Raw genomic sequence first — 21056 nt, 5'->3', positions numbered from 1 at the left:
CCTTGGTATCGATGGGGTGTTTGTTCCAGGATCTCTGGCAGATACCAAAATTCACTGATATTCAAGTCCCTGATATAAAATGGCGTACTATTTGCATGTAACCTATGCACATCCTCCTGTATACAGTTAATCCTTGAACAACACAGGTTTGAACTGCACGGGCCTACTTATATGTGGACTTTTTTTTCAACTAAACACTGATTCAAAATACTGGTAAAAAAAAAAACCTAAGAAGGGCAGGTTTTTCCTACACACAGGTTCTGCAGGGCAGTCTGCAGGACTTCAGTAGACAAGGATTTTAGTATGCACAGGGTCCTGGAACCAAGGTGTGACTGTACCATAAGACATCTATATGTTATTTATAATACTTAATCCAATGTAAATGCTGTATACATAGTTGCTGTACTGTATTGTTTAGGAAATAATGACAAGAAAAAGTTTGTACGTGTTCAATACAAATATAATTTTTTCTGAATAATTTTGATTTGTCGTTGGTTCATTCCACCGACATGAAACCCATGAATACTGAGGGCTGACTCTATATGTGTTTCTTTGGTTCAGATATCTCTCTTGGGTTGATGCTGGCATAGCCAAATTCTGAGTGGCATTGTTTACTTTGCTATTTCAAAGAAATCTCAAGTGAAGCTGCTCACACTTCAATGGCCAGCATTATTCTCCACGATGATGCTTGTTTTCTCTTCTTGCAATTCCTAACACTGCTAAGGGTACTACAATCTTGTTCCCATAACTAAAACCATCAGAGCCATCTTCCAGTCATCCTTTTCTTCCTCTTAACCTTCCGTGATTTTACCTCCACCTATCTGAGTCTCCAGGCATTATTTCTGTCCTGGTTAAATTAGGGGAACAACTTCTTTGTTTATTTCATGCACTTACCTGATATGTGTTAGGCCCATCTGCTAGGTCCTGTGCCAGCACTACCATGTGCTAGGCTGCATTTTTACCTAACGTGCTAGAGGTAGACCCTGTTAATGTAACATGTGCCAGGCCCTGCTTTAGAGAGAATCAATGGTGCATAGGAAAAGCAGTCTGCCTAGTCATTCTTTTAGTCAAAGGGAGGAGGCAGAGGTGAAACAAACCAACCATTACTTGAGTACAGTTATGATAAGCACTTCAAACAGTAAGCACAGGGTGCTGTTTTTATCTAAAAACTGAAGAATCAAGGAAGGCTTCCTGGAGAAAGTGACATGTAATTAAAACTGGCAGTGTGAGGTACGCTAAATGCTCCAGGCAAAGAAAACAGTTTGTTAAAGGCCTTTTAACAAACTTCCTTGTCTTTTGTTAGAGGCAAGGAAGAGCTTGGAACATTGAGTTCAGCAGGGCTGGAAGGAGAAGAGTAAGTTTCAAGTGTAGAGTAGTGGTCTGGTGAGACAGGCCATGATTAGAGCCTATAAGGCCACATGGAGAGCCATTGAAGGGTTTTAAACAAGTGACTTGAATTGATTTTAAATATAAAATCAGTTTGCCTTCTGTGGGTGGAATAGACAACCAATGCCATGGAGAAGACTAACGCAGTGCAGTGCTTCAACCCTGAAACATAGATGGCTTTAGGTTGGGTGATTAAAGGTAAGAAAAATTGGTGGACCATCCTGGCCAACATGGTGAAACCCCATCTCTATTAAAAATACAAAAATTAGCAGGATGTGGTGTCAGGCATCTGTAATTCCAGCTACTTGGGGGGGCTGAGGCAGGAGAATCGCTTGAACCCGGGAGGCAGAGGTTGCAGTGAGCCAAGATCGCATCACTGCACTCCAGCCTAGGCAACAGAGCGAGACTCCATCTCAAAAAAAAAAAAAAAAAATTGGTGGACACAAGGAAAATTGAGTAGGTAGACAAAATTATGTGGGAATTTAGGAAGACAAAGGTGTCAGGGATCATGCTTGTTTCCTGAGCTGGGTAGTAAGTGGTGCTGTTCTCCTGCAACTGCCCCCTTCATCCAATTTTCATGCCATATAAAAAGAGTTACCTCTAAGATAAAATTTAATCCCTCAATTTTCTGCTTAAAACCCTTTCATGCTTCTCCAGTACTGACAGGATAACATCGAAAGAGCTGAGAAAACTGCTCAGTGTGACACAAAGGCCCTTCTTGTAAGGGTCCTAGCCTACCATTCCCATCATGGCTCATAGTTACTCTCCTATGCATCAGCCACAGAGTTAATTTTTCTAAATATTTTTGAACTGTTGTTAGTTCAATCCACATATGTGAAGCTTATGGATAGTCCTCTTATTTTGAGGGGTAAAATTCCTATTTATCCTTAAAATGCTGCTTAAATAATGTATTCGCCCATAACCATTTCCTAATATTTCAGTCACTGAATATATGAATATTATAGCTCTTCTCAAAACAGATTGAATATACATGGTTATATCTGTGAACCTCCCCAATTCCCCAATGTTGCTTTTTAGGACACTAGCCATGTTTTACTTTATCTTTTTAATCTATTGTAATGAACTCCAGTGGTATCTAGTATATAATAGGTGTTCAAAAACATTTTCATTAAATAAATCACTTTTACTGGGGAAATAACATACTAGCGCTGTCCAATAAAACTTTCTGCAATGATAGAAATGCTTTATATTTTCACTGTACAGTATGGTAGGTGCTGGGAAAATGTGGCTAGTGCAATTGAGAAGTAAATTTTGGATTTTATTTCATTTTAATTAATGTACATTTAAATTGAAATAACTACTATGTTGGACAGTACTGTAATAAATGATATTCATGTTTCTATAAATGCCAACCAAAAACTATTATAGAATACTAAAAGAGGGAAAATTAGAACAAATGTTAAAATTCAAAATATGCATCATGAATAGGTTATCACATAATTGAATTCTACATACGATGACTAGTCCATTTTTAATAATGACATGGCAGTAGTTAATCTAATCTATCATATTTGATTATTCTTTTTGTTCCATCTATACAACCCACTTCTGTTCATTATCTCCCTCATTATCTCTTCATTTATAATCTTTCACTTTCACTTCACTTGTACTATCTTTTTCGTTTTCAATGTTCTGAAATTCAAACTTCCTTCAGTTCCATTGAGGAACTTTGAAATACATTTCATAAAACCTGTTGCTATAGCTGAACACTATATTTCCTGATTCAGTCGTGACATGAAAAAACGAAGATTCAATTTATATACGAACGTCTTCATTTCCCTGTAGTGGTATCAGAAAGATGATCACATTTAATGTTATTCCAGCCAAAGGTACTTTGTTTCTCCCTGCCCCTCCCCCGTGGTCAACTGTGTGGTCAGAAAATGTAATCATTACAAACTTTAGCCACTAGATGGCACTGGTGAGCCAGTAGGGTGAAACGTTTACTGGGCCGGCAGTGGAATCTGATGGGTTCAAAATTTAGGTGGGCAGTAACAGTAAATATGGGAAATATGAGTCAATGCTTGATTTTTTTTTTAAGGAAACTAATTGGGGGAAAATAAAATGCCCTCTTTTCACGTAACTACAATGTTTAATGATTGAACTAGCGTCAGTTACAAGGGCGGCCTATCTCGCCTCCGCCCTGCTCCTCTCTCACAGCTTCCCCCCAGCTGTGCAGGACTTCTGGGCCCTTCTTCAGCACCACAGGCCGACTGCAACCTCAGAGCTGTGTGCAGGTTCTTTCTGCCTAGAATATCGCCGCCTCCTCTCCCTCAAACTTGTCTGCATGACTCATGTCTTTCCCGCCTTCAGTCTTTCCTCAAACCTCACATTCCCAGACCCCACTGACTACACTCCCTTCCTCCACTTATCTTTCCCTAAAGCACTTGCCTGTCACCGTGTAACATCTAGACATGTTTTTAGCTTACGTGTCTCCTTTGGCTAGATCTGTTTTTGAATTACCCTATTTCTTAAGATGACTCTATGGGGTCGGGGTGGAGGCACAGGGGGAGCGGCCGTGGTGGATCATCTGGTAGCCGATAGTCGTGTCCAGTTAGGAGCAGAAAGACAGGCAGCTAAGCTACCATAGTTACCTAAAAATTAGTCAAAGAGGTTTCCAGGGTATCATGTAATGACGAAGGTTGGCCTTGGAGGGCTATATCTGACTTAGTAAGAGCCTATAGGACCTTTTTTTTTTTTTTTAGAATCCCCCAATGTGCCCTACACACATCCTAACTGTGGTTAAGGAAGAAGCTGATTAAATAGTTGTTTTCCTTTGACCAGCCACATCATTTGATTACTAAATTTTATCTGCTTAGTGACTATCAGCTTGGTCTACCCACAAACAAGGTGAAAAGCAAGAATCAATAATTTTTTAAACCTAGAGATGTCAACAACTTTGTTTTGTTCCACAGTATATTTATGAAGCCTTGGATTCACTGTGTTTCTTAGAAACAGAAGCCCACTACACCAATTATTATTATTAATTATTATTATTATTTTTAAAAAGAAAGATGGCAGGGGAATCAGAGGTTCAAAGTTTTAAACTGCTCCAGAGTTTTCAGCTTTTTAGCAGTAATGTCAAATACCAAAGCTGCTTTAAATATTTTTTCAAAGGTGATTTGGCATTCTTTAAGATTCTAGCTCTGAAAATAGGTCCATTTATGCTTAGACCAAAAGCAAAATAGCTTAGACATTAAAATGACTATTTTCTGCTGTCCCATGTTTATGAAATCCCCAGTAGTGGGATCTTTCTGGGTACTTATCAGGGCCATTTATAGAATTCATTCATTCAACAAATATTGGCTGGGCACCCATCATATCCCAGCCACTTTGTAAAATACTACACATAGAAAAGGCTAAGTAAGATTGGTCAATGTCTCTTGACTTCTAAAATGGTCATAAAGATAATAATTTGAGAAATGATAGTACACAGGATGCCCACTCTAGGCTGGGAAGCCCTGGCTGCTCTGGAAGTACCTTGGGGAGAGTGCAGCAGCTGAGGATTTCCAGAGGGATGCCCAAGCTGAGGTGTAAAGGAGAAGCAGAAGCTCACCAATGAAAAAGGGAATAGTGTGTCATGGAAACCACATGTGAGAAAATCCAGAAAGCACAGAGAACTGGGAATAACCAATAAATTGGAGACCATTTCAGAAAGGGTGGAGTACAGAGTTGGGGATAAGTAGAGGTAGGCGACTGAAGGAGGGGAAGGCGTAATACATGATGAGGTACACAAGGAGCTTGAGTTTATTTTAGGGGCAAGGGAAATTTATGACATTGTTTTAAATGCTTGCTATGCCTGCAGTTTGGAGAAAGGATTGAGGGAAAGAGAGCTGAAGACAGAGAGGCCTACCACAATCTAAATGATGTAATTAGGGAGGGAATGAAGAATCACAGGAAGTAGTAATAGGAAGTAGATGAATTCAAAATTTATTTAGTAGGTAGAATGTGCTCAGCACTATGGCTGATTGTATATAAGCAGTAAGGAGGAGAAAAAAGAGACAGAACTCACCTTTCCAGGAAGGATATCTTCTGTGCTAGCTAGAACCTGAACTAGAACACATGAAGAGGAGATGGCTTGAGAGAGGATATGCTGAAAACAGCTTTGAGTTTGACATCTGTAAATGCATTTAGGTATTATCAAAACCTCAACTGATATATATATATATATATATATATATATATATATATATAATGGAATCAAAGCTCCAGAGGAAAATGAGATAGAGATTTGTTTTAATTATTTTCCTGTTTAATACCACCTGTGTGTGCTTCGTAAATTAGAAAATACGTAACTAGCTGAGGCTATTCTCTGGACTTAACATAAAAACATATTATTGAGCGGCAATATGCAGGATTCTTCTTTTTTAATGCCTTAGCTAAAAGGAATAGTAACTTTGTTCATCAGCTCAAAGATATCACTGTTTGCTATCGCTAGTGCAAAGATATAAAAATCCATTTGTAAGATACAACTGTACTTGAAGTCACAAGTATGTAGTTAGCATGCCCCCTTAAAATGAGGTAGCAATTACCTAGTGATTAGCTGTTAATCTGTCTACTGAAACTGATTTTGTGTCTCTTAAAAAAAAGCAGATATTATACAGGACTTAAATCAATTTGATGTGGAAAATTAGTTTTCAACCCATATGCTAGAATTTAAGCATTAAAAAGAAATTGAGCCTAAACTGTGGAGCTGGCATATAGACAAAAAAGAGAAAAACATTTACTACTCAAGACCTCACATTTCAAATTTCACTTGCTGGCAATTCATGAATTCTTGTGTTTGGGGAATTGCCTGTGCTGGAGGTTGCAGAGAAAAATAAGACGAATCCAGTGTCTGTGCTCAATGACTTACACCTCTAATTTCCAAGGTGGAACCTACTCATGTGAAGAATTCATGCTGCTGCTAAGGTCTGTGGGAAAAAGAAGAGTGTTTATGAAGTGTGTTTTATAACAGCATTCCTCATATAGAAAATGGCTTTAATCTGTCTCAAATTGAAACAACATACAATTATATGAGTAATATTTACAGAACACTGAGTTATTCTATGTTACATATTTTAATTCACAGAATTCTTATAACCCTGTAAAGTGAACAGAATTGTTATTCTCATTTTAAACATGAGGAAACCAGGAAAGAAAAGTGTTTAGCCCGAGGCCACTAAGCTAGGAGATGATGGACCTAACGTCAATGGAACAGCTGAGTCCATCTTCAGAGACTTTCACATCTTCTCTAACCAAAGGATTCATTTTATTGTTATGGTGGTAAATGAGTTATTTATACATTTTGCAAAAAAATTTTTTTAAGTCTGGAAGTCAGCAAACCACAAACTTTCAATTTATTAGCAAATGGTATATATTGCATATTGTTTAAGTACCTGATGGACAGTATTTTACATACATACTCATAAGCAAATTCTGTATTATTATTATCGCTTAATTTTATATTTAAATTTAGCAGACAGGGTCACTTTAGTTCCAACCTGATAACAAAATTAATTTTAAAAATACCTAACTAAGTTTGAGGAATAGCTCTAAGAAGCTATTTAGTAACTTTTAGTTATGCTGAATTTTATATTGCGGTATGCTCAACATTTTGCTGGAAATGTGTGTATACTAAGTTTCTGTATTACCTTAGGAATAGTCAAAGATGACAGGGAGTCTTAGCCTTCTCTAGGTCATAGCACATGTAGAAATAATAATATTTGGAGGTATACTGGGAGGAGAAGGCAAGGCTACTGAAGACTAGAGACCACTAACCGCAGTCTCCTGCCTTGTCAGTTGCTCTGAGGCTTTAGAAACCACCGTTTGGGCACACTTCTTCCCATGACAGAATGGGACCGCCTTAAAATAATAAGGCAGGCTGAGAACTGGGGAAACTGAACAACTCGCTATAGAAACATACTTATCTTTCCTACCTCCCACATCTCAATTATTTCCAAAGAAAGATGAATCATACCACAATTTATAACTATAAAATAAAACATCATATATGTGATAGAAATTCTCTTTCAGTAAATTAGACAGTCTATTAAGCAGAACTTTGAAAGACTGAAAGGTCAAGAATGTAAGGCATTAACATCAGAGTCATAGCAAACCTTTCGTTCATATGCTTTTATATTAACATTTTCATGAGTTATATATAGCTTTTATGACATGAAATAAAAATCTGTTATATTTAACTAGGCTCACTGAAGAATGAGGGATTCAGAAGACTGAGAGCAGATAGTTCATCAGCAATGAGTTAGAATTTCAACAGATATAATAATATTAATATATAGTAAGGAAAAACAAATTTACAGGGGTTCAAAGAAGAAAGAACACTTACAAGATTGTGGGAGAAATAATTATTAGGAGAGCCGACATCTCTTAATGGATGGGATCCCAAAATGCTCCCATATCAACAGATGAGGATAAGGGAATGGGGAGGGACATTAGGGGAGCCCAAGTGAGTAATGGTGCAAACAACACCATAAGGGAAGAATATGCACCTTTGTATTCAGAAACCAGAGGCTGCATCTGCTTGATCCTATTACATATGAACAAATATATATTATAAATTAGTAGAATGAGATAACACTGGAAAGCTAGTGAAGCTGATAGAAATACTAGAATCTCAAGGATCCTGGTAGGATTAAATTTGGCCAGTATTTAAATCCATGGAAGTTTTTTGAACAAGTGCATCATATGACCAAGGCCGTGAAGAAGGGAGAATAATCAGATAAATCTGTGTGGAAGGGATTACAGAAGGTGGGTGTTGTAATAATATGGGTGACAGACTACATGAACTGCCGATTGATGATCCTAATTAGCTACAGCATTTCATCCTTGAAATAATCTTATGTGGCACATATTATTATCTCTATTTTATAAACGAGGTCACCAAGGCCCAAGTCTGTACTTTGTTGGACTCCATAGCTCAGGCTCTTTTTGCTGCACTGCTCCTCCCTTACTGGAAGCTGGTGGCAGGAGGAAGTGAAAGCAGGGCCACTGAGGAGAAAACCTTCACGGACTCCATCTAGAACAGGGATTGCTAGAATGAAGCATCACTCCAGATGACACAGAGGATCTGGCGGTCAGAGAAAAAGTTACCCCAAGTCAGCTATGGTCTGAGTTGAGTCCCAGGTGAGAAAGGTATATAAGACTTTTGTGAGAGTTTAGGCATAAAGGTAGATTCATGGGTGTTCCTCACAGAGGATATAGTTGATGAGAGAGAGATCAACCCATGAGAAGAGTGCTCGGGCAGAATCTTAGGTCATTCTTATGTCAGGTGAGAAAAATAAGTGTTGATGAGAAACATCAAAGGCCAATATTCAGTTTTAGTGTCTTGGTAAATATTAAGCTCAAAAAAGGTTTAAAAATAGTTTTAAATATCTTAATTTAAAATAATTGTTATACAGTTACTAAAGTTTTTTTTTCCCAGAAAAAACAATGTGAGATGAAAATAATAAATTAAAAAATAGTAAAAGGTGCTGTTTAAATTTTTCTTTTCTATTTGAGAATGATCAGCATGTTGCTGACTATTCCTAAATTGGATGAGGTAGGGTAATGTAAGACTACAGAAAATTGCTATTTAAGCAATTCATGGCAGAAGCTGTGAGAGTTTTATCAAAGCCTCATCTGAAGAACAATCTGATAAGATGAATTATGACAATAATTATCTCCATAGCAACAGGTTTGAAACATGGACATCTGGTATACATGTCGTACCCACAGTAGTACTCTCTCTTATTAATTCTTTGAGATCTCAGTGGTTCTTTCCCAATACTGCCCATAAAACTCAGCTTGATTTGCTACAGAACTGTAGACTAAAATAGGTGGTAAAACTCATCCTTTTTGAGAGAATTGGATACTATTTTAGGTATTTATTAAAAGCAACAAGTGGTCTCTCTCATCTACAGGGTATCTTCAAGTTCTAATTTGCTTTCCTACTTTTTACTATTTTCCTGAAATGACTTGGCAAGAACAAATAGAACATATAAGATTAAAGAAGTCAGTACCTAGTGCCACCTGCTGTCAACATTAAACTCAGTGGTCGGTTTTAGGTGAACAACTGTATGGACACTTGAGTAGAACCTAATTTGCTATTCCCGAAAATATGCAGTCAAAACACTTGCTTTAACCTTTTGAAAAACGCAACACGTAATAACATAATTCCCCAAAGGGTATACAGATAACATCTGAAAGCAGAAAATAATAGAAATTCCAATTGAATAGGAGCTTTAAAAAGTACTATTTGTGCTTAATTAAACTTGGTTTGGAATGAAAAGTTAAAGCAGGTGTCAATTTGTATGCAAATATTTCATTATGGAGTAGTATATTTTCTCTTTAGAAAAGAAATGCAAATTTTACACTGACATATTTGGGTTTCTAATAATGATTACATTCAGTCTTAAAACTGAATGGTTCAACAGTTTAGAAGAGTCTGACTTATTAAACTTGTTAAACTTGTCTCAAAAACAAAAATATTTGTATCAATAGTGATTAGTTCACTATTCTACTAACTGGGACCTGAGGAGAAAATACGTCGAAGTGGGCTAAGACCTCCTATTCCTCCATGACAACACTCCACATCGAGTATTTTCTGCATGTATGTGTATACATTAGCTAATTAGCTAATACCCATGGAGGATAAGAGGCAGGGAATATATACTGTTCAGGAAGAGAGATGCTGGGGCTGGCAATGTCAGGACTGAAGATCTGAGTCCTGGCCGTGCCTAGTTCTACATCAGAATTGTTCAAATGATACCCAAGTTGTTTCCCCTGCTCTTTGTGGTACAGGAAAAATGAGGATTGGAGAACTGAGAGTTGGATAATGACTAAACCATCTTTCTTTGTGCAAACAGCTAGTTTATAGTCCTCTTTTTCTTTAAATGATGGCTGTGAAGAGATCTCATTTTGGCTGAAACATGAGTTGGCTAGAGGCAGTCAGAATGAATTGTGTTTTCATTATCAACCAATTGCAGAAACAATCCCTCATCATTTATGAAAAAAGGATGAAAAAAATAAAATTTTGCAATTTTGTTGAGGTGATATTTCAACTTTCTCCAATGGAGCAGAGGTAGAGGACTATATTCCACTTCTTTCTTAATTTTATCATCTTATCATTATTCATTTTACTATAAGTTAGTGCAACCCAAAGGATGATTTGCAGACTAGCATCTTCAGCATCACCTGAGACCTTAATAGAAATGCAGATTCTCAGCCTCATTCAAGACCTACTGAGTCAGAATGGCTGGGGGTTCTGGCTCAGGAATCTGTGTTTTAACAAGCTCTCTGGGTGAGTCTTATGTACTCTAAAGTTTAGGAAGCACTATTGTGGACAATGAGGAAGGCACTCAGCAAAAGGAATGCAAGTAGGCAACTTTCTGCTTCTTTTTTTCGTGCTGAAGCTAAGTTAAAAGACAATTACTCAGAAACCAAAGGAAAAAAATTTCTTGGTGTCCAGAGAAGACATAATCCTGTTGGCGAGCAACCTTAGAGAGATAAGGAGCCATCACTTCCAGGATGACATTTCTCCTAAGCAGGGTGGGGATGGGGACCACATTCACTATATTATAGGGCACCAAATTCTAATACAAATGTATTACAGTGTTCAAGACAAATTTTGCATTATCAACACTACTGCTGCCCTCCTTTAGTATGAATATTTATAGATAAACATCACAATAATTCCTACGTCTCTGGTCTAAGTTGCTAATACTATATACCCTAATTATATGACTGTCTTACTTCACAAGTGTTTTTCAGCACATTCAGCATCGAGGGGTCACCCACCATTTACAGACAAAGCAACTGTAGTTCCAAGAAGGAAATTTTATGTATAAATTAAGTGTAATTTTAACTTGTCAATGGTAGGTTCCAACTTAGCAGTTAATGACTAAAGAGTAATGATCCTAGAATTGGAGGTACAGAAATAGCAAGCCCTTCTCCTGGGAATAGGGCAAAGTGGTTCCCAGGAAGCTAGAACGTAAACTTAATCCAGCAGTAACACTTGCTGTCTGAATATTATTAACCAGGGGAATATTGGGGTGAAAGGCAAACTAAAAACCTGCAAAATATTATGTATGACATTGTAGCAATTAAAGCACTTAGGGGAGCTATTACTATCCTACCATTTTAACCTTCAATGTCTGAGGATATACAATGAAATTGAGATAAATGAAACCATTATCTGGTGAGTCTGACCAATTTTAAAATTGGGCCACTTACTATCTCCCCTATAGCTATTCTATTTCCCAACTAGTAGTATTTTAAAAAAATATTCTTTTCATTCCTACAATTATGTTTTATGAAAACAAAAGAAATATCGTTTTTGTGGTCAATTATGACATTTTTAATATTTTCATTTGATCTATTTACCAACAAAGAAATATCCTAATCTTGAGGAGAAAATAGTTTTTTTTTTCATTTTTAGTAGACGCCATAACAACTTTTGATTAAATCTAGATTATCAATCATTATTTTCATTAATTATTCAGACAAAGATGTACATAGATTATATTTCTCCTTCCTGACAACAGAGGGCCTCTTAGCAAACTTGATTTATTTGTTTTGACTTCAAATTAGGTGAAGCATAAAATAAATAGTTGTTTTCAGCAGCTTGAAGAAAAATTAAGAATTAACAGAATGAAAATAACACTAGGAAATTCAGATTGTCCAGAAAAATTGTTGAATCTTTGTTGTTGACAAGACGAGAAAGATGCCTTAGAAAATGTTACAGTAATTTGCAAGTTTTATCAATTTATATTGTCAATGTGTAAATTTGAAGCAATATAATGGCTGAAATTGGGAACACTATGCTCATAATCACAAAAGTAATACCTATTGACCACAGAGAGTACATGGAACAGATTTGGAACTCTAGAATAAAAATCAACTACACTATGGAAAACAGTTATCAAAAACTTGATAAAATAATTTGGGGATGATGTGTCTGCATTTAAAAAGTTAAATATTTAATATAAAAGAAAAACCCCTTGGGAGGGTGAGGTGGGCAGACCCCCTGAGATCAGGAATTCGGGATCCACCTGACCAACATGGAGAAACTTCATATGTACTAAAAATACAAAAATTAGCTGGGCATGGTGGCGCATGCCTGTCTGTAATCCCAGCTACGTGGGAGGCTAAGGCAGGAGAATTGCTTAAACCCGGGAGGCAGACGTTGTGGTCAGCCAGGATGGCGCCATTGCACTGCAGCCTGGGCAACAAGAGCAAAACTCCATCTCAAAAAAAGAAAAACCCCTTTTGTAAATTGAAAAAATTCTCAAGCAAAGCAGAGGTATTTTTGAAATTAACAGTAACACACAATTTTTGATGGACAATGCAACTTTTGTTCATATAAATGTACCAGACTCGGATATTTTCAAAAGCTTGGTGTATATGTACACACACACACACACACACACACACACACACTTATTTATTTATTTTTGGGCCCCTGCATAGGTAGTAATGTTTAAACTACTTAGCTGATTCAAGAATTCTTTTTAATTATGAAAATGGTATTTATATGCTTGTAATTTGTGGTTCTTTTCATATCACATAATTGAAAAGAGTCAAAAGAAAATATTAATAATACCAAAATGTGTAGTGTATATACATTTTTTTTATTTTTATGTGATAATTTTTTAATCTGCCTTAAGTCATGAAAGCCAGCAAACAACCTAGCCAATAAGGTACACTGCCTTTTTCATAAACAGATCTGTAAAATGTTTTTCAAACAGCAGGTGGCAATCTCTGTAAATCTGATTGCAGCAGTACTATCTCGGCTCTATATATGCAGATGAAAGTCAGTTTTAAAAGACGAGTTAAGAACCGTGGTACGCTCAGACTGGTTTAGATAACATCAAATATTGAAGGGGTTGATTTAATCGTGCTTACTATTCTATGAAATTTCTCCCTGGGCAAAATAAATGTTTTTGTTTAATACTTCTTAAATCTTCTTATGCAGCACTGGATGAATTTCAAAGTGCTAATCTGAATAGGTATCACCCTCTTAACAACCCTGTATTCCAGTTAATTCCTATCATATTGAATTCATATGGCCTTAAGAATTAACAAAATTAATTTTAAATTTTTTTTTTTTTTGAAATAGAGTCTTGCTTTGTCACCCAGGCTGAAGTGCAATGGCACAATCTCAGCTGACTGAAACCTCCATATCCCAGGTTCAAGTGATTCTCCTGCCTCAGCTTCCCAAATAGCTGGGATTACAGGTGCACGCCACCATGCCTAGCTAATTTTTGTATTTTTATTAGAGACAGGCTTTTGTCATGTTGGCCAGGCTGGTCTGGAACTCCTGACCTCAGCTGATTCACCAGCCTCAGCCTCTCAAAGTGCTAGGATTACAGGCCTGAGCCACCATGCCTGGCCCTAATTTTAGATAGTATTTAAGCCCCCCACCAGAAAAACTCCAACTGACTTATTGTTACTTTTAAAAGCCAGTTCCGTTGTTATTCTTAGAAGAACTCTGAGAAGTCTTTATAATTCTAACTATGGAAAAATACAAAGCTTTGACTCCTGGGCATCTCTTAGAATACTTTGGTTTTTCTAAGTTGAAACAATCTTGTGAGATAAAGGCAGAAATTCTTAGCTTTCTGAACTGAAAAGGAACCTCAAAGATGCCACAACCAGCCATACTCACTGTACCCCCGAAAGTCAGATAGCTAGAGAGATCCGCTAGCTTGCCCACAGTTACTAGCAGCAATAGGACTCTAAGTGGGTCTTCAAATTCTCTATGTTCAGCACTTTGACACTGTATTGTCACATTTTAAAATTCTGTCCTATCACATCTTTAGTATGTTTATAATATTTTTCTTAGGATATCATTATAAAATCCTGATGTTCGCTTACTTATTGAGTCCTCAGTGTGTCAATAATATTTTAATGGAATGTACACATGATTAGGAAGGAGTTTTTGTTCTATATGATCCTGTAAAATATGTGCTGTGTAATCTGGGCAGTTTCTGACCTTTCATTATTTTCTCTGCTTAAATGTAAAATCTTTTAATGTAGCGGGACTTTCATTCTTTCATTAGTAATTAAGACTTTATACTTTCATTTTAAAACGCATTCCTCATAAGAATTTTCTTTGGCAATGAAATGGGGCAAAGGCAAGTAAATGTAGATAACCAAGGTCACATATCAAGGTGACAGTAATTAGCAACAGAACTTAAAAGCATCTGATTGTCAACAACACTTCATCTTCTCACTTAGCTATTTCTTACATCTTTACCTTTCCAGTATATATAACCTAAGCCAACTTGTTTTATATTCTCCATAAACAAATATTTCACACAGAACAATTCTATGACACATAAACAGGGACCGTTTCTATACTATGCCCCACATAGTACAGAAACAAGTAAATTGCCATCTGTCATTAGCAGTCCTTTAGTTGAGGAAGTATGACCCTTAACCAATGACAATATTTTTAAGTCTTTTTTTGTTTTTCAGGTTATAAAATGTTTCTTTTGAGATAATTTGTGTTCATTCTTACCAGGGCATCGCTGCTCACTGCATCTTCTCACTTCTTCGCCTGTTCCTTCACATTGCTGCCCTGTTATCACTACGCCCTGGCAAGTCCTTATTCGCCTTTCCCAGCCGCCATCACAGGACTTGGAACAACCACTCCAATGACCCCACTGATTCCACTGGCCATTGGCTGAAAGAAACGTTTCATGGTCAATGTCAGTTTTATACTACACACTGCTGTAAAAATTTTTAAATCCGACAATGTTACTACCTCTTCTGTTTTTATTAATCTACCACTGTGAATAAACTTCATTCAAATATTAAACTGGCAGGTGAAATATAGAGCACTGTGATGATCAGTAGTTTATATAAGTGCATTAGAGTCTTCAAATGGACAGTGACCTTACTTGTAAAAAGTACAAACTCAGTTTTAAATTTCCTCAATTGTATTTGTAGTTCATCTCAGAATCTCCTTATTACTTTATTAGCATGGCATACAGTTGAATAAATTCTGGTATAATTGGCTTTGTTTATGTATACACATACACATATACATACATATATTACATATGTGTTTGTGTGTATGTATATATTTATATAATGATTATCTTATTTCATGACCCTTTGGCATAGTTCTGACACATTTTATAATATACCCTTTATATGGCACAAGTGCCCATTATATGCAGGAATCAGGCCCTACCTGTACATTCAGGGTTATAGCACTCTCTGCTTTCCGCCCACGGTCCTCTGCATTCAGAGCCTCCATGGGCAGCTGCAGTGCACTGCCGGCTTCTCTGCTGTGTCCCATTCGAGCACGTCACTGAGCACTGGCTCCACGAACTCCACTCTTGCCACTGTCCATCAACTACCAAAGTAGAAAAAGAGACAGCATAAGGATATCTTCCAATAGGAAAGGCTGTACAGAAAGTACCTGGTAAAACCACCTTTGAAGATGAACCCCAATCAATGGACTATGAATAAATACAAAGAATAAATACACCAGCATGAGGTTTTATTAACTCCCCACATATTATTATCTTATTTTCCCACTTCTGTTTTCTTCTATATATCCAGTATATCTTTTTTTTTTTTTGAGGCGGAGTCTTGCCCTGTCACCCCAGCTGGGGTGCAGTGGTGCAATGTCGGCTCACTGTAATCTCTGCCTCCTGGGTTCAAGTGATTCTCCTTGCCTCAGCCTCCCAAATAGCTGGGATTACAGGTGCCTGCCATTACACTCGGCTAATTTTTTGTATTTTTAGTAAAAACAGGGTAACACCGTGTTGGCCAGGCTGGTCTAGAACACCTAACCTCAGGCGATCCACCCACCTTGGCCTCCCAAAGTGCTGGGATTGCAGGCATGAGCCACCGTACCCAGCCTCCAGTATATCTTTAGATTTACTTCTTTCATCAAAAATATTTATTGATCACTCAAACATGCAAGGCCTTATGCTAGGAGATGGGGTACATAAAGCAGTAAACTAAATCCTGAGCAAGACCTTATTGAGCTCATATTTTAGAGAAGGAACCCTAAAAAACAAACAATGAATTACATGCTAGATAAATTGATTACATGGCAGTGCTGCAAAGGATAGTTTGAGGACATTGTGAGATAAGATTTTGGAAGGTCCAGAGAGTCTTCCTTGACAAACTGAGACTTCAGGCAAGCCTTGCAGAATGATGAGTAAATACTTAGGAGAAAGGTGTTTCATGCAGAGGAATATACAAAGGTCTTTGGAAGAAGAATCATGGGCACTTCCAGGAACTGGATGAGGGTCATTGTAAAAGGCACCTAGAGTTCTGGGTGAAGAGAGACTGCAAAAGTTTTAAAAAAAGAGAGGCTAGATTTTGCACAACTTTCATCAGCTGTGCTAAGGATTTTGGGTATTATTCTCAGTTGTGTAAGAATAATAATCAAACAATTTAAATGAGAAATTCTATGATCAGTGCAGGATTGAGAACAAATGACAGAAGTTGGGAAGGGTCTGAGCTGTGATGATGAGGCAGTGCAGATGCAGTGTCTTGGAGAGATTAGACAGTTAGTAGGAAGGGATGGTGAGAAGAAACTGAAGGACTGGCTATGGGAACTGAAGCAAAGAGAGGATCCAGGTGACTCTTAAATGTCTGTTTTCTGGTGACTGGAATTTAATATAGTCTGTTGAACTTGATTCATCTTTGGGAGATTCAAATTGACATTCATGTATTTATTCATTCAAATAACTTTTGAGAATCTATTAGTTATCAGACACTGTGATAGGTGTTAACAAGAGATACAGAAATAAAGGAATATAAATCCTACCCTCAAACATCTTATAATTTTGGACATTCTGCATCCAAACAAATAAATAGAAGGTTAAAGAAAATACCATCTTAACATGAAACATGAAGTATTTAGGGTTTCAGAGGACATATTGCCTCTACTGGGGAAGTAATTATAATAGACATAGAGTGGCGAGTTATGGACAATTTAGACAAAGTCAGCATTGACAAAGGCACAATCCCATATCCGACAGAGTAGAAATCAGCAAAGAATTCAACTAAAAATACTCTCCAGATTAGAATGTGCAAACTATCCTCTAAATGTTATAAATCCATCAGTTTATGGATGTCTATTTTTTTCCAATATTAATTCATAGTTCTTAGTCAATTTCATCATAGGTGAAAGATAATTCACTGCAAATCCAAAGTTTCAACATACACTAATGTTGCTGTGAAAATCCATCCAAATAACCAAGAAAACCTGGCAGAATATAAGTACTTTCAACCTAATTTCAAGCCTTACATGAAGCTATTAAAAAGAGGTTATTTAATAGATATCTAGTTGTACTTAATAAACTCTTTATGAGATTAAAAATCACAAAATGCCAATTTAGTCATTCTATTAATGGAATTTTAGCATCTCACTTAATTAAAAGCATTTGATACAATCATATTTGCTATGCAGTCCATTTTCCAGACTAAAAAGAAAATCCTAGTGAAGCAATAGGATATTATAAATTATCTATTTTCCTCTGTTTTGGCTTCATACATGAGTGTGTTTTTCATTTCAGAATTTTTCTGCTCAAAGATAACATTTATTGAGCTTGCAATATGAATCTTCATCATCCTAAGCATTCTGAGAAGAGTTTATAAAAAGAGATTCATGCCCTACGCCTTACAATCTATTTAATGGCAAAAGGATGTACAGGTATGCATATTATTGAGAACGTACAGAAAGAAAGCAACAAATTAACAAAGGTGAATTAGGTGCTGCTAAGCTAATCTTAGTGCTGAGTGTCTAGAATAAAGGACTATGTGATGTCCTTAAGTATTCTGGTTTAAAGTAAATTTTGAGTATGATTTATTATGAATGCAGTAGTTAAATGCTTACTGGAAAAGAGAGAATAAGGCTGTCTAGTGAAGATGTGACATCTAGAATAAGTCAAATGAGGAAATCAGAGAGAAGATAATTTGGCAGGGGATTATATTTCTATGAAGAATGAGAAAGGACCTTGCTGAGATGATATTAGGAAGAACGAGAATATCTATTTGTGAAGCGTTTTGCCCATCAAGCTTTTACTAAGACTGCACTAACAATAATAAAATGTTTTGAGACTTTAAATTCATATATTTGTAGTAATGGTTGTTCAGTACTTTCTGACTGTGTAAATATTCTGTGTTAAGGCTAAAGCTCAAGAATGAGTTAATATTAGAAATCTGAGGAGCAATTTGAGGTTCAACACTACCATAAATATCAACAAAACATGTATTTTAGATGGGATCAGTTTTGTTTACAAAGTCATTAACACAAAAAAATAACAAAATTGAAGATGTATCAAGTGGGCATTTTTTGCAGTTTTATTTTACACTGAGAACCGAAAGATCCTTTTATCGAACATTAACTGCACTGTTATGAAGGAATTGGCTTGACAAAATAATTCATTAGATATAAGAAACAAAAGAGGATAGGCCTAATATTTCTTCAGTGTGTCAAGTCTAAGTCATTGAGGAAACAGATAATTTAAAAGTCAGGTAGAAGAGACATATATAAATTTAACTTATAAAGCTAGACAACAGATAGTATATGCATACTGTATATATATATACACACACACACATATATGTACACAACAGATATTATATATATGTGTGTGTGTGTGTGTGTGTGTGTGTGTGTGTGTGTATGATTTTTCATGCCAAATATGAGACATAGTTTTATTTTTAATTTTTTCTTTTCAGTGATATTCTGGATTTTTTAAAAAAAAATTAATGAATTTGTTTTACAGACCTCAGCCCCATAACACTCTGAAAACAGTAGTGTCATTTTACCAAATGAGAAAACAGTGGAGGACAGGGAGGCTTTGGGGAGGTGGAAATTAAGAGTTCTGTTTGGATAATTAAGCATTTCTAGATAGACTATGTGCATTATCTTTTAGGGACAAATGTAGAGAAATTTTAAAATAAAAACAATTTATCACATTATATATTTTTCTTTTTTTTATAAGCAGTCATGTAGGTTCTCCAAGATCGGAGGGAACAGCTTTTTTTTTTTTTTTTTCTGATGTTTAACTGGAGAGCTAAAGTGGTGAGGAAGCTGCTTCTCCTTCAACTCTGCCTGCAAGCTTGGCTTTTTACCTGGCTCAGCAGCGAGACAGTAGAGACAATCAATGCCTCTCCCCACTCAATGTCTGTTCCTTGTGTATGGCTTACTTCAAATATTTGTAAGAGGGACCTCTCAGGGTCATCGCAAACCTACGAATTTAAAAATACCTCAAAGCTTTCTTTCTGAAACTGCTTCTGTTGAAAACCGATTCACATCTTAGCATTCTGTCAGAAAAGAGTTCCCTAGTAAGTTGGGAAAATACAAACACTCTACAACCCCTGTTGGAGTCTCATAACACACAGAGGAGTAAAGATTTATAGAGAATTTAGGCTGTGATTGGCATTGCTCAGCTGGGCCATGGGGAACTCAGGAGTGGCTGAGCTCTGCTCTTATGAATGTATAGTGTGGGGGCTGCAGTGGGGGCAGATGATAAATGAGTAAACAAACCAGAGCATTTCACTAGAGGTGTTATGAAGACAACGTGATAAAGAGGGCAATGAGATAGGGAGTGCTCAGGAGGGGATGATATAAGAGCTGAGTCTGAATCACTGGACAGAAGCAACTCTTAATTTCCACCTCCCCAAAGCCTCCCTGTCCTCCATTTTTTTCTCATTCAGTAAAATGACACTGCTGTTTCCAGAAATGCTATGAGGCTGAGGACTGTAAAAGAAATTCACTAATATATATATTTTTTAATCCAGAATATCACTGAAAAGAAAAAAATAAAAATTTCAACGTCTCCTATTTGTCACTAAAAAATCTTTTATATGTAAAATGTCTGTTGTCATGTGAAGATCTGTGTTCAGGAACAGAGAGAAGGCTGGGGCTCGTGGGGATGCTGGAAAAGGGGAGGTGGCAGGAGATGGGTTCAGATGCTGCACAGAAGCCTGATCTTATGGGCCCCTATAGGCCATGTGACCAGGGAAGATGCAAAGAATGAGAAGATTTTAAAGTAAGGAAGTGATAAGATATAATTCACGTTTTAAAACTTAATATTGTGTTTTTGTGTGGCATGGATGGTACAGGGGCAAGAATGGTTACTATGAGATACTGGGGGACTATACTGTATAGAGTCCAGAGAGAGCTGATGGTGGCTTGGATTATGGTGGCATCAGTGGCATAGAAAAAAAGTGGATGAATTTACAATGCTTTCTGGATATAGATCTGGCAGGTTTGTGGTAGGGTGTAGAAAAATATAAAATAAAGGTTGACTTTTAGGATTTTGGCTTAATCAAATAGGTAAGGGGTTGATCCTTTAATTGAACTGGGTTAGACTAGTGTTCAATTTGAGTGTATATCAAATTTTCTAGTTTTTTAAATGTTAAATTTGGAATTCCATTTTAGACATGAAGCAGTGAGTACTGCAATAAATAACCTTAAAAATTTACTTCTCAAATTTAATTGAATGGTATCCCCTGACTTGTTTTTTAATTCATAGAACACCATTTAATAAAAACTGTACTAGAATACATATTTCTTCTCTCATATGTAGCCAAGTCAGAATCAATACTTTCTTAGGCGGTTTCAATTTCTCTTCTTTCTTATCATAAGCACTTGCAGTTGGATTATTTTTTCTTAATATTAGTTTTCAATTTAA

General features: G+C 36.6%; 1 protein-coding gene across 3 annotated transcripts in view; it reads right to left on the bottom strand.

The window, feature by feature from the left end:
• ADGRB3 (adhesion G protein-coupled receptor B3) overlaps positions 1 to 21056 on the bottom strand; it is a 756499-nt gene that overhangs the window by 430528 nt on the left and 304915 nt on the right. For all 3 annotated transcript variants that reach the window (XM_017507539.2, XM_017507537.2, XM_017507538.2), the window contains 2 exons: positions 15581 to 15745; positions 14903 to 15067 (listed from right to left, as the gene is read on the bottom strand). In XM_017507539.2, coding sequence (XP_017363028.1) covers positions 14903 to 15067; positions 15581 to 15745 — 330 coding nt within the window. The remainder of the gene's footprint in view (positions 1 to 14902; positions 15068 to 15580; positions 15746 to 21056) is intronic.

Source organism: Cebus imitator, unplaced genomic scaffold, assembly GCF_001604975.1.
Source record: "Cebus imitator isolate Cc_AM_T3 unplaced genomic scaffold, Cebus_imitator-1.0 Scaffold377, whole genome shotgun sequence".
NCBI classification, from domain to species: Eukaryota; Metazoa; Chordata; class Mammalia; order Primates; family Cebidae; genus Cebus; species Cebus imitator.
Note: the sequence above shows the minus strand (reverse complement) of the source record. Positions and strands in the feature narration are given on the sequence as shown.